We start from the raw sequence: 13913 nt of genomic DNA on the forward strand, positions 1-13913 counted from the left end.
CATGTCTACTGGTCCAGTACAGTCAGTATGAAAATACTGAAGTCAAGTATTAACGTTACTTTTACTTTATTTTGAGTTAAAAACGTATTGGCATCAAAATATAATTAAAGTACCAAATGTAAAACCCGTCATTATGCAGAATGGCTCACTTAGGAAAGATATAGATACTGGATTATAATTATTGATTTATTAATATGTTCATCGCTTTAATGTTAAAGCTGAGTTTGGTTTACTATTCTGTGTTAAAGATTGGCAGCTGTAGAGTGAAGACAAACTAGTAAGTACATTTATCAAATGAATGTTGTGAAGTTAAGCTTAATATTTCCCTCTGAAATGTAGTGGAGTAGAAGTATAAAGTAACATAAAATGGAATTACTCAAGTTCAGTACAAGTACCTCGAAATTGTACATACTACTTTATTTATTTACACCACTGATAATTAGCCACTAAAAATAGGGAACTACATGCATGTAAAGGGAAAATCATGAGTTTCTACACACAAACAAACAATATGCATATTTACAATTACATTTAAAGTAATTGAAACCTACTAAAGCATTTAAAATATATTTATTTAAAACATTGTGGCTGCAATTCATTTGATGAAAGAAATATAGTGCATCTACTCTGAAGAGTTTGTTTTGAAGTCTGGATTCACACACAGAGTGATGTCACTGGAGTACTTCCTGTCTGATTCTTCTTCTTCTCCTTCATGTTGACTGTGCAGGTCCATCTCGCTGTCGGAGTGCTTCCACATCTCTGTCTCTATGTCGTCCTTCTGCAGCTCCTGAGACCAAAAGGTGAAAATATTCCTTTTCCAAAAGCAGAGAGAAAACAAATGCACATTAAAAAACACAATAAACACAGATTTTAAAACCACATTCAACTCAGTAGAAACATTAATGAGGTTTTCAGACAATGTTCCTCTCTGGTATCAGTTTGGTAAAAGCCTCCTGCTACAAAGTATTAAGTACACAGACAGTAGTACTTGAGTTGCCTCTAGTCAGTATTGACAGTAAAGCTCTGCAGAGACTCTTTCTCTACTCCAGGATCAAATTATTTTAGTTTGCCTTCATACTTCAAGCAGCCCGTTTCTGTTCACAAATCATTGTCATACATGTTTCACCGAATGCTTCTCCAGACAGTGTTTCGATGAATGCAGGACGTCTGACAACACCACTCACAGTTTGTAGTACCACACGACGCCTGCTGCTGTCAGGAGCAGAACGATGACGCCAAGAATGATGAGTGCTGTGGGAACATCTGGAGAAATAAAAAAAACGTTTAGAAATGATTACCATAAACTCTGTCTGATTTACATTACACAGCTACAAGCAAAACAAAGTTGAATTCATAAACAAAATGTTGCAAAATTCATTGCATGTCATCCCAATATTAATTATGTGATTTCTGCATAAAAAATAGACAAACGATACACAACAATACACAACTAGTTACTTCATAGTTGGTAGTTAAACATAGTAGTTCCACTATCTACTACAATCTAGCTTGATCAATCTATTGTGAACCGTATCAACGCTTTATATAGATATTTTTTGTTTTGTTTATTCATATTTTTCTTTGCATTTTTTACATCCATCGGTAATTTGTGTTTTTACCTGAATTGATTGTGTGTTTTAGACATTAATCATTATTGGCCTGCTTAACAAAAGTATTTAAACGCTTTTTAAAGGTTTTATTTGTGCATCATCTTATTGTGACGTCTTGTCTGCCCCCTAGTGGCTAAAATGGGATTATTGCAGCTTTTAGGTTGGCATTTCATTCAGGTAAAGGATCGGTTATAATTACGGTAAAACAGGGAAAACGTCTGATAAAAACACAAAATTTACTCTCAGAATAAAAAAATGACTTTTAAACTGAACTGTGAACAGGTTGCTGGACTTTGATTTTAACAACATAAAGGCATAAATAAGCTAATTAGAGCAGAGCATTGTGCCTCTTCTTGGTACATAAAACCTCAAACAAAAACTTAAAGACGAGGACGTACTTCCCAGTGGAGGTCTTGCAGAGCTCGTCAGCTGTGGCATCACTGACTCAGAGGAAGGAGAGAAACTGGAGGCACGAACAGAGGTAGAAAAGACAAAACTGACGGCGGTGGGTTTGGATTTGATAAGTTGAGAAAGAGAGGTAGGAATATGAGTGGAGGAAGGCTTTAGAGTGGGGGAGGTGGAGGACATCTGAGTTGAATGTGTCGTCTTGATTAGGAGAATGAAGGCTGAAGTGAAAGATGTCTGCTCAGGAGCTTTTGTGGTTAATGGCTTCCTTGAAGGTGGAGACTTGGTTGCTGATCTGAGCGAAGGTGTTGAGGTCTGGGTCAGTGTGGTGGGGAGGGTGGAGCTTTGTGGACAGGCTGTTGATCTGTTTGGTGTTTCCTTTAAATCTGCAGGTGGTGAGGAACAAAAGGTTTACATTTACATGTCAGTCATTCAGTGACATGGGAATGTACTTAGACTTAGAAACCTTTAATGTCCTCAAAGGGGCAATTTGTGGCACAGCACAGTAAACAATAAACACAAGACAGACACAATTAAAACACAGAACAACGGAGACAAAAGATGTTCGAGAGAAACGCAGCAAAAGTTCCTTCTTGGATGCCCCTGCAGTAGATAAAACATGATAAAACAGTGCCTATCCAGTGGAGAAAACATGATGAAGTGCCTATCCAGTGGAGAAAACATGATGAAGTGCCCTCTTGGATGCCCCTATGGTAGATACAACATGATAAAGTGCCCCTAGGGTACCCATCCAGTGGAGAAAACAAGATGCAGTGCACTAATGAGTGCCCTTAAAAGGATACAACACGTAGCAGTGCCATCTAAGCGGCCCTACACACGAGAAATCTTTCTGCACGCTGGTGTTTTTTTGTTGCCCCTGACCCTCATACAGCCTGAGTCCACTACTGTATGGTACCGGTGGTACAGATCACTACCGATTTTCCCGCAGGTCTTAAAAATGTTTTCCATGTTTGTTTCTCTGACGGATTTTGGTATTTCCATTCCAACATACAAATAACAAAGGTAATATTTGTATAATAGTAAGAATTTTACAATCAGAATTAAGAGTTGAGAGTATAACCAGTATAGAGTACAGGTAATAAACACTACCTGATGCATTGAAGCAGAAGACACCAAACCTTCTATCTGCACTTGCGGACCACGTCACCACACCAGTTTTTCCATTTCCACATTTTTTGTCAGTTGTAAGTCGTGGGACGACTGCGATCTGCTCAGCTATCCAGCCAAATCTGTTAACGCAGTAAATAAAGTGTGAACAATCATATTAATGGATTGTTGAAAAAAATGAAATGTTTTAGCTTGGTTTGTGAAAATAAGCGTCTGTGCGGTCAATGACTTTAAAGTATGTTTCTATGTATGTTCTTGGAAAGTACAACTGCATGTGTGGAAAAATGTTGCGCTTCATAGGGAGTTGCATGAAATCTGATAAATCACGTAACAGTTATTACATAAATATAATTGATTCAGATCAAAGCGTTGGCTTTCTTTTCCCATTAAAAAGCAGTCAGCAGAAATCTCCAACACTGCATATGGGTCCACACCAGTCACCACACGCTTTCAGCCTACTTGCACGTCTCCAGTCCGCGCCGGACTGCTCGCTCCATCTGGGCTCTGGACGCTATGGTGACGTTCAGGATGAGGCAGGCCGCTCTGGCAGCCGTGAAGTTGAACGTGTATTCTCCTCCTTCGATAAGCAAGAAGACTCCAGCAGCTCTGGGACTTTGTGGGACTGCGGACGTTTTGTAACGAAAAAATACAGATATTAAAAAAGTATGCGACAACATCAGCATGTCAGATCTTACCAAGCGTTCTGTTGCCAACAACAATATCACTTCTGGACTGAAGCTTATCTACGCAGTGTATACATGTGTGACTTTATCCTTTAAAAAGCAGCAGGATGTGTGTTCATTTTTATAATTTCACACTTTACAGTACATATTGATGTCAAGTAAATATCCATAATATTGGTGCACATAGGCCACAGGTTAACCCATAGTACTGTGGGCACAAAAACAACAACGACAAACGTAACAATGTGATTAATAATTGATATTTTCCACATTTAACTCATGGTGACATCTGATGCTTTCACATTTTTCATGCATTCTTGAAACTTTTAGCCGACTGTGAACACAGAATACATTTTTTAACGGCGCATGAAAAGTAAGCAAGAAGAGCGCAGAAGTTTGAGCCAAAGCGTCCTGAACATATTCCCTTCTCCATTAGAGGTCATGCATGACAACATTAAATGAATTACATCGTTATACATTCATGCAGCAGCAACATCAATCTAAATGAAATACATAATTGTGTTGCCTCACCTACATCAGAAACATAACCACTCACCTTTAATTGGATTGCAGTCGGACGCCAGCAAACAGGCTGCAAAAGACAAAAGTAAGCATCGAGTAAAAAAACTAAATCTTGCCATGTTTTCAATAAAAATATACATATAACTGAAGCGGTTGAAGGAGAGGAAGCAAATAAAGCGAACGCAAAGGGAAATGCCCCAGAACAAATGAGACGAGGAAACAGGAAGAGGGGGTTCAAATCTGCTTGATGCCCCTTTACGAGATAACACACACGTCCACAGAAGGACCTCGACTCTCAGTGCGTTTGATTCCAAACGTTGTTGTTTTGGGGTGTCGAGTGACGGATAGATGTATGCTGCACGTTCAACAATAAACTAGTTACAAGTACAAACGGATTGAGGATTTCCAGGAAATATTGAAGCAGGATGACAGGTCACATTAACTTCAACTGGTGTTCTGAAATGAACAAATAATTAACAATCAGTCATGTTGGCTGTTTGCTTCATACTTCTTTATGGAACTGGCCTTCTCAGCCAAATACGGATGAAGACATATACTTGAAAATTGTTTTGTTTTTTAAGGTTTGGAGTTTTTCTGCTTAGCCAGCACCTGCCTTCCAGAGTTGTGTTTGTTCTGACAGGCTCGTCGGAAAGAGAACTTCCTCCACATTGTCCCTGCGTGTTTTCTCTTTCTCTTCACTCATACTCTTCCTCTTCACTCATACTCTTCCTCTTCACTCATACTCTTTCTCTTCACTCATACTCTTCACTCATACTCTTCCTCTTCACTCATACTCTTCCTCTTCACTCATACTCTTCCTCTTCACTCATACTCTTCTTCTTCACTCATACTCTTCTTCTCTATAATCATGTTAAGCTGTGGTATGTTTGCCAGCCCCGACAGCACGTGGCTGGTACTGTCTCCACCTCGTGAGTCTGTGCGTGTGTTTGCCAGGTGGTGATACGTCTGTGGACAGATCTTTGTCACCGCATTTGGGTCACAACCGTGCAAGACTTAACAGTACATTTGAGAAACTTTTAGATGCGAGTTTAACATGAAGGGCGAGACCGAAGATAAGCGGTCGAAGAAAGGGCGCCAGAAATAGCGCGGTAGGAAGTGGGGAAGGAGCAATTTGGCGTCATGGCTGGTGTGAGCCTTTAGCAAGATGGTCTGTAGTTCTACAATGTTTCCTCTGTTTCTTTCGAAATGAACCCTTAATATTTGACATTATATTCCAGGGACTTTGGATGAAAAGCCTGCATGCTTCTCAGGAAACCCGACCGTGGGAGAGGCCCGTTAGCATCACGATGGATCTTCTCTGTTGTATTTACAGTCACATGCTGACAGAGAGGATGTTTTCATGCACGGGGGAGCACAGCGTGCCCTACTTTCATGACTCATGACGTGAGTGACTATCGTGTGAGTCAGGGAGCTTCCCCTCTGCTACCGGCTGCGGCATGGATGACTCGGGCCGGGCTGTTAGTGAGAAGACAATTGGTCACATTTTCCTGGTCAGGAAGTCTTAACTCATCCACGGAGAGAGACGGGAATAATTCATTCATAGATGTGTGACAATTGGCGGCCTCATTACTGAGAGTCGCCCTCAGGGACAAAAGGAAGTTGTTATTGAAACTGTTTTTCTCAGGTCACTGATCCCGAGCGAATCACAAACACTTGTTTATGTTTTCCTCAGACAGAACTGTCAAATACTTTTCCTGATTGTCTGTTTTTCTGTTTTCTCTTAGTCGTGAACAAGTTGCAAAGATATGTATATTCAGTTCATGAAATGTATTATTGATATCGATTACGTCCAGCTTCAAGAGTGATCAGTGGGCCTGTTGTTTAGGCAACACAACTACTTGATCGGGTTCAGGAAAAGATTGTGGTTTGGGTTAAAAGAAATGTCGTGACAAATAAGTTAACGTTGACTTGTGGTTTCTGCTCACGATTATGTTGGATATATACAAATGATAGTGTATTACTTTCCATAGGTATACGAACACCTTAACAGCAGCATGAGGGATGAGCAAGTCTGGGAAGACCAGAGACCAGACTGGGGAGGCAGTACTTTTGTATGAAATGCAAAATATGCCATATTTATACATTTAGTTTGGTTGTAATCATGGCAACAAAAGAATTCCCTTCTAGCAGTGATCATGTAATAATTGAGATAGGATCATATGACCCTCTTCAGGTCTGCTGCCACTAAATAGTTCAGATTTGGTCGGACTTTGGCACAAAAACTACCTCCCTAAGTTTAAGGAAAGATTGTGGTCATGGTTAAAAAGAAACCACCGCTGACGGGAGACGGGATGAACGGTGGTCCTCAATGTCAAAGTCGAACGACTACGTAATGTCACCTTTGGCTTTCCGTACTTCTTCAAATAGCAAAGCAGTAATAGCGAAGAAATGTCCCTCACACATCTGTATCCTGCATCTGTTATTTGACTTAATAAGTGATACCAATTTTGTCATAAAGGCAGAACAAAAGACCTCCTGCCACCACTAGCCCTGCCCCGCCCCTCTGTGCCCCCGCTACCCTGTGTTACCTGAGAAGACATGAAGTTTGGCCCGGGAGTCTGAGAATATGCCACCAATGTTGAGTGATCTGACTAAGCGTGTGAAGGTTTCAAGTCAAAATGCGTACTACAAAGCAGAGACTGTGTGTCTGTCCCGTGCAGGTTTGTCCTATCGCGTTACCTCATGAATAATTGGTGATAGGATCCGCCCCAGTGAGCTCGACGTGAAACCGAGAACTTCATTCACATCACATTCTGAACACAAACCGGGAGCTCCCCCCGCTGAGCATCGTCACAATTAAAGGCGAAGGTGACATTTTGACAAAATGTCACTCAGGGCCAAATCCCACACGGACCTGCAGACGGCTCTGAGGTCCTCGTTCGACGACGGCCTGTACAAGTCTTTCTCCATGAGCAGCAGCAACGTGAACAGAGGCGGCCGGCTCGGGAACGGGACAGCGGAGGAGGTCAAGGGTCTCTGCAGACCGACCAGGAGGCCCGTGAGGGCGGTCCGGCCGCTCAGCGCCATCAGCTCCAATGGCTCCTTCCTCCAGATCAACCACCTGCAGGGAGAGCTGGTTAGAAAGAGGAAGGTAAGGAGGGAGAGGAGAGGAGAGGAGAGGAGAGGAGAGGAGAGGTGCAAGCATCCTCAGAGAGTCTGTCAACTTTACTATAGGAAGAATATTGTATTCACGTAGTTATTTTAGAGGGGCGCTGTGGAAATATTACAACTAAACTCAGAAATGTGACAGAAATATGAAAGTGATCCAACAGGGGTATTCAGTATCATAGAAGTTTAGTGTAGAATGATCCCATATGAAAGAAAATAGGTGAGTTCAACTGGAACTAAAGTCAAACAATCGCAAAGAGAACATTGTTTGAATCAATTACACTCACTGAGATGAGACAAACAGAAAATATTGTGACCACAAGCAGATCTGGGACAGCATAACTTGTCGTTGCCATCAGTTGTTTTGAAAAGTGACAGATCTGCGTTTAATACCATGCTCACCTGTGACATATTATCTTTGGCCTGAAATGTTGGAAGATATTTTTAGCTGGTTTCAATGTGCATAAAACTTTCAACATTCACAAGAATTGACGTTTTGTACACGTCTTGTTTTAATAAAAGCATAATACAGAAAGAAATGAGGGCCAGGAGAGAAACAAAGAGAGAAATCCTGGGCTCAAACTACATCCTAAAATATATTTCCTCCTCTCAAAACACTGATTTTAACTTCCCAATCCTGACTTAATCACAGAATTATTACTTTTGTATTCATAATTATGAGGTGAATCTCAGAAGTCATTTATTTAAATAAAAAAGAAATGCCTTCCTGTACACATGACATCATCATAGGTGTAACAGAATGTACCGTGAGGAGATTACTCAACCCGACACATACCCGAACAGGACATGTCTAATCATAGGTCTGGTTGTGTGCACCAATGCAAATGATCAAATTGCTGTGCAGATGTGACATTGTGCCCTAAAACACATGCGGTGCATTTATCAACCGCACTCCAGCCCCCTCTTGTTCCCCGTGAACGTGACAATGCACAGCATTATTTTCCCGTCTGGCCCGTGTGGTGTCGGTGACATGAAGCACCTCCCTTGCGTTACCGTTGTGCTGCTGTGCACGTGGTTGTCTCCACAACACGGATCAGGTGTTGACATCCTATCATTACAAACACATGTTGGGAAAACATGAATGTGAGCAAAAGCTACCTGGCAGCTAACGGTTCCCTCTGGTGGAGAATATGTTGAGTTGCTGAAGTCATTTAGGTAGTCATCTATAAAGTCCATCTATACTGGGGCTTTCAATCATATCTCATGATCTTCATCACCAGAGGAGTTTGCCCAGTTGTCATTAAATTGTAGTCGTCTTTAAAGTGTTTGATATTTTATGACAACTGGACATTTGCTGGATTCCATTTGCTTTCTCAACTACCTTAATCACTTAATCACAGAGTTTAAATATTCATCAAACTATAACATACAAGCTAAAATGGTTGAGTTTTGGTTGATGTTAAGAATAAAAATGTATTATTTGCTTTGATAAATGTGTAAAAAATGTGGGAATGAGGAATTTCTTACTGGCAAAGTAGCGGTCAGTGTCGATATAAACTTTCTCCAGGAATGCGAGGATCTGAGGAAAGAAAACAAGTACTTATCAAATGAGATCCACATGGAGCGGATCATGATGCGCACAGAGAATGAGCTGACCATGAGGAACCTCAGGGACCTGAACCAGGAGCTGCATGCTCACGTCAAAGAGGTAAACACCAACACTGCGCATGGTTTTAAACAATGCATCACTCGAGGTGAGGAAAAGTAGAGCCCGTCTCTCCTGAGAACTGATGAAATTAAGTTATTTTATCTAATTGATAAAAATCGAAGTTGAATTCAAAACTGAAGGTATGAAATTGCTGCAGAAGAGGCTGAGATATTCTCACTTCTAGTCCGTATTAGTCAAGCTCCAGAAACACTGGATCCTACATTTCCCATAATGCAACAACTTTTTCATGCCTGGACAATGCCAGTGTCTTACCCTGATGGTTATCTCAGTTTGGGCAAAGCTCTGCAGCAGCCAGAGAAGAAGTGGCACCTCTGTAATATGACCCATAACCGCAACAGCACCGGGCTCGAGTACCCAGGTCTAGTGCAGTGCCACTTGTCCTGTAACACCACCTGTATTAAGGCACACAGCACCTTGTCGAGGGCACAATGTTGAGTCAAATCCCTATTGAACATGTTTGGATTACTAGTATCATCAGCACGTTACTTTTCTGTTCCTGGGTTATTGTATCTGCAGTGGTGCTTTAGCTCGTCTCCGAAGCAGCAGCTAAAGAAGGCGTTTTTGTTGTTAGCATTATACTATTATCATTATTCTGATCTATATTTTTGTACTTTGGACGTATTTTTGGGGTGCTTGGGATGCTAGAAAACTCATGAAGCTTTGTAGAGGGATGCCTCCATCGCCACCAGGTATCTTGCACACCTCGCCTGTACCCCTGAAGGTGTGACGGGCCGGTTCATTGCTGCTTCCAGCTTTAATTTCTGATAGACTTTGAGCAACTCCCATGGCCCCCTCTGACTAGCTCACGGACCCAGCCACTGTGTTGGGAGTCGTATTACATCTAGAAACACAGGCAGGCCTCTACTGTTTCATGTCCACGTCACTACAGTTCACATCCACCTCTCTCTCTCTCTCTCACTCTACCCCCCCCCCCCCATCAGCTGAAGCAGAAGCTGTACTTGAGCCAGCAGAGGGCGACTCTGTGCTCGCGGGCTGCAGACGAGGCGGAGGAGTCCAGAGGGGAGGCGGAGAGGAGCAGGGCCCTGGCTGAGGCTCGGGCCCTCAGCTGTCAGCGGGACAAGGGGACAGCAGAGGCCGACAGGAGCCGCCTGAGTGAAGAACTGCAGCATCTTAAGAAAGAGGTGGACACAGTCAGCTGACCCGCACGCTCACATTTATACGACTTGTTAGCGACAGAGCGGGGATGAATGGAGGCCGCAATTAGTGGAACTACATGCAGAGCACAACATGTGATGCTCTCCTTGGGTGATCCATCATGACTCCGTCAGGGTGGGACGTTACGCTGAATGTAACTTCATCCCAAATGTTGGCAGTTAGCGTCAAGCAATTATACAGTAGTTGTAGGACAGAGGAGCCATGGGTTGAATGCCAATTCAGCAACTGCAAGCAAAACATATGGGCCTGAAAATAAAAGACTAAAAGTCATAAGACATAATGTTAGTAATCAAAAATGTCATGAAAAGTTTTCTTGAATCGTGAGGCTGGTTATAAAATATATTCTTATTGTCAACAAAATCAAATGAAAACCAACAATTGATAGATAGCATTGAAAGGTTTTCCTCCGTGTTACAGAGCTCCACTGGTGTTCCAAACACTTTTAAAAATACATCAGTGCTTTAAGGCCGTATCCTCGTACAGCGGATCATATGATATCTTCAAAAGTTATTTTTTGTGCATTTTCCATCTGCTGTGTTTAAGAAAACAAAACGACTTGGGAAAGGCTGTGGTTTGGAGGTAAAGTTATTTAAGTGAGGACATATACAAATGATAGTGTTTTACTTTTCGTATGTATAGCTGTTAAAGTGAAATGTGTGTTGTTGACCGTGACGTTGTTCCTAAATAGAACCGCTTCACAGTAACGACGGGGCGTAAAATGACACGTGAAAAGCCTGAAATGCATCATCGTGACACTTGTCCTCAAGCTAACGGTGGCAGACGGATCAAAGGTCAAATTTCAGGCGCGTTTTCCACTTATTTCTCTGATTTCCTTCCCCCATGGGTCACTGGCTCTTCAAGGTGCTCCAGTTATTTAGAGCTGCAGTGTAATCCACACACAACAGGACTCAAATTTGAATATTTACTGGTTTAAAGCCTCCAAGCAAAGACTTAAAATGCCGAAAGTAAAACGAATTAAGTGGACGTGTCACTTAATAATTCTATTTATATGATCTCCCATGTGATCAGGTTGGACATATAGACCCCGCAAAGGGGCACAACAGGTGATTGCGCAGATCCTAAAGCCCAACAGATGAAAAGGTTCCAGTTGTGGCGGCACTCACTCTTCACAATCAAGGAGCCTCAAACGCAAAGGGAAACCCCGTTTGTACATCACAAGTGTGACACCATCTTTAGGTCAGACGACGTAGATGAGACACATGGATTTGAATTCTTAAAAACAAAAAGTGAGATTTTAAAAAATGATTCTACGCCACACTTGAAGCCGGTTAATGACGGGACAGAGGGGTGTGGTCTCTCTTTTTGCTGCCAGTGAGAAACCCAGTACTTTCTCCAGATCATGGGATGAGAGGAAACACTTGATAAACAAACAGAAATGAAGGCTAATAGTCTTAATTTCCACCAGATTTGGATGTTGGATTTTTAGTGATCAGCATTAATATCCGTCAATCAGCTGGAGCACAAACAGGATGTAACATTACCGGTGGACCGAATCGACTCAATTCTGACCCGTGACATTGATTCCTGCCTGTCCCCTCTGCAGCACACAGACCTGCAGCTTTCACTTGCACAAGCAGAGAAGAGTTACTTTGAAACCAAGCTGAAGCTGGACCGGGTGTCGGGGGAGAAACAGGCCCTGCTGCGGGAGAACGGGAGCCTGGAGGGGGACAGAGACGACCTCCGACACAAGCTGAGACAGATCACAGAGGAGAACGTCCAGATCCAACAGAGGTGGGTCTGTTTCACCCACACCTGGCTGTGAACCCAACGTACATTTTTGGGACATTAAAGCTGCACTATAGGCAGAAAGTTTTGTATAAAAAAAAAAAAAAATTCGCCTTGAATTTGACAACATTAAATGTATGAGTACTTTAGCTCCGTTTAAGCTCTAATCTTTCAACAACTAGAAAGGATTTTGTTTTTTTACCTCCTGCTGAGTGTAAAGCCGGGAACATAAATTGCAGCAGGAGAAGAAGAACAGCAGCTCGGATGAATTGCTCCACATCTAACCTAAACCATATTCGCCGCCAAACTCGAAGCATCAAAGCAGTTGGCGCTGCTAAAAGTTAAGAGTTATCATTTTGACCTCTGCTTCAGTTTGATCCAGAGCGCCACGGTTTTATTTCCAACATTTTTCGTGTTATTTTTCGGGGTTAAATTAAACTCGGTGCCCAAGGCAAATGTCCAGAATGAATCTTCGATCGGAGACAGACTGTCAACATGATTAAAAATCATCTGTGACAAAGAAAACAAAAAACATTTCCGCTGGAATGATGAATGAGGTCAGTCAGTGCCTCGACCTTTCACAATGGAGAGCTCGACTGGAGGACGGAGGAGCTGAGAGGAAAGCAGAGGAGAGGGGGGAAGCGACACGTGAAGAAGAGATAATAATATATGATAACAATGAATGTCAGAGAAGAGAAGGGCTCTTTCATTCCAAGACGTTTCACGAGATCAATGGTGGATTTCAAACACTCCCTTAAAAGTTCAAAAAGAAACTACTCTTCCTCACCTTCATTTAGCTCACTTTGGTCAGTGAGCTAAGGTGATTCTTCAAAGGGGCAAATTCCTAACTCCTGCTGTGCTTGGTTACTATAGATAAAGAGGTTTAAGTGTCCTCCTATAATCACTTGTTGCTGTGATTTATGTGCTGATCATTTTGTTTTTGTATCCGCGGGATCTTTAAAATGACTGATTGTCATTTTAATTTCTGTCACGACGCACAAAGCAGTTTCAAAACACAAGTTTTCTTTGCAAAATAGAAGTCGAAAGGCCAATAAAAAAAGGGGCGCAGTCAAGAGTGTGCTCCTGCAGTGAGAAAAATTGAGATATTTTGGGGGTGTAAGTTCAAGTCTTGTGTTCACAGTGAGGTGAATTCGAGGCGCAGGGCGGCGGCGGCGGAGGAGGAGGGCGGGAAGGCCAACCAGGCTCAGCGGGAGGCCGAGGCCGAGAGGCGCCTGGCTGAGAAGGAGAGGCAGGAGAGGACGGCTGAGTGTCTGGGCTGGAGGGAGAAGCACCGGGAGTTAGCCGACGGGGTCAGAGGTCAGGAGGACCTGAAGGCCCTGAGGCAGAACAAAGCAGTAAGAGGGCATCCACGACAGCGCCACCGATCACACGCTAGAGACGAGAGGGATGGGCCTCTCAGCGGGGAGTGATCCATAGGATAAAAAAAATGTAAGGTACATTTTACGTTTGTTTTCCCCAACAGTGTCAAGCCAACATCAAGAGTTACTTCCTCTGCATGACAGAAAGCAACCAGAGGGTTAAAATTCTCAAAAATCAAGACGGCACCCCGAGAAATTTTACGGTGAGTTGACTACAGATGTTGTTGAATAATGTTAACATATAAAATACACATGTGAAAGTGTTAAATTATCTTTTTTGTTCAGGAAGGTGACCCCGTGTACATCTCCACCCCTGAATCTGGTCCCGAAGAGGCGGAAAGGAGTTCATCCAGGTAACACCATGACCACCAGAGGGCCCTAAAAACAGCTCATTTCACCAACACATGGAAATCTTGTATATCAACGAAGACAATGCAGTATTACC

The 13913-nt window shown here is 42.5% G+C and overlaps 1 protein-coding gene across 1 annotated transcript; it reads right to left on the reverse strand.

The window, feature by feature from the left end:
• Nucleotides 1-592: 592 nt before the first annotated feature.
• lyve1b (lymphatic vessel endothelial hyaluronic receptor 1b) lies at nt 593-4519 on the reverse strand. The gene is made up of 6 exons (XM_031869955.1): nt 4383-4519; nt 3603-3765; nt 3126-3265; nt 2009-2401; nt 1185-1263; nt 593-812 (listed from the first exon to the last, which is right to left on the reverse strand). Exons 1-6 carry the CDS (start codon nt 4486-4488, stop codon nt 623-625), a joined length of 1071 nt encoding a protein of 356 aa, XP_031725815.1. The 5' UTR covers nt 4489-4519; the 3' UTR covers nt 593-622.
• Nucleotides 4520-13913: the final 9394 nt, after the last annotated feature.

Source organism: Anarrhichthys ocellatus, unplaced genomic scaffold (genome assembly GCF_004355925.1).
Source record: "Anarrhichthys ocellatus isolate YVR2014 unplaced genomic scaffold, GSC_Weel_1.0 scaffold2, whole genome shotgun sequence".
In the NCBI taxonomy this organism is placed as follows: Eukaryota; Metazoa; Chordata; class Actinopteri; order Perciformes; family Anarhichadidae; genus Anarrhichthys; species Anarrhichthys ocellatus.

What these genes read in the sequence shown, in the direction of transcription:
- lyve1b (XM_031869955.1), bottom strand. Translation starts at nt 4,488, where the DNA reads ATGTATATTTTTATTGAAAACATGGCAAGATTTAGTTTTTTTACTCGA. An exon ending in CGCGGACTGGAGACGTGCAA is followed by an intron (nt 3,266 to 3,602) that starts GTAGGCTGAAAG and finishes CTGCGTTAACAG; the next exon opens with ATTTGGCTGGATAGCTGAGC. An exon ending in GTCGTGTGGTACTACAAACT is followed by an intron (nt 813 to 1,184) that starts GTGAGTGGTGTT and finishes CTTTTGGAAAAG; the next exon opens with GAATATTTTCACCTTTTGGT.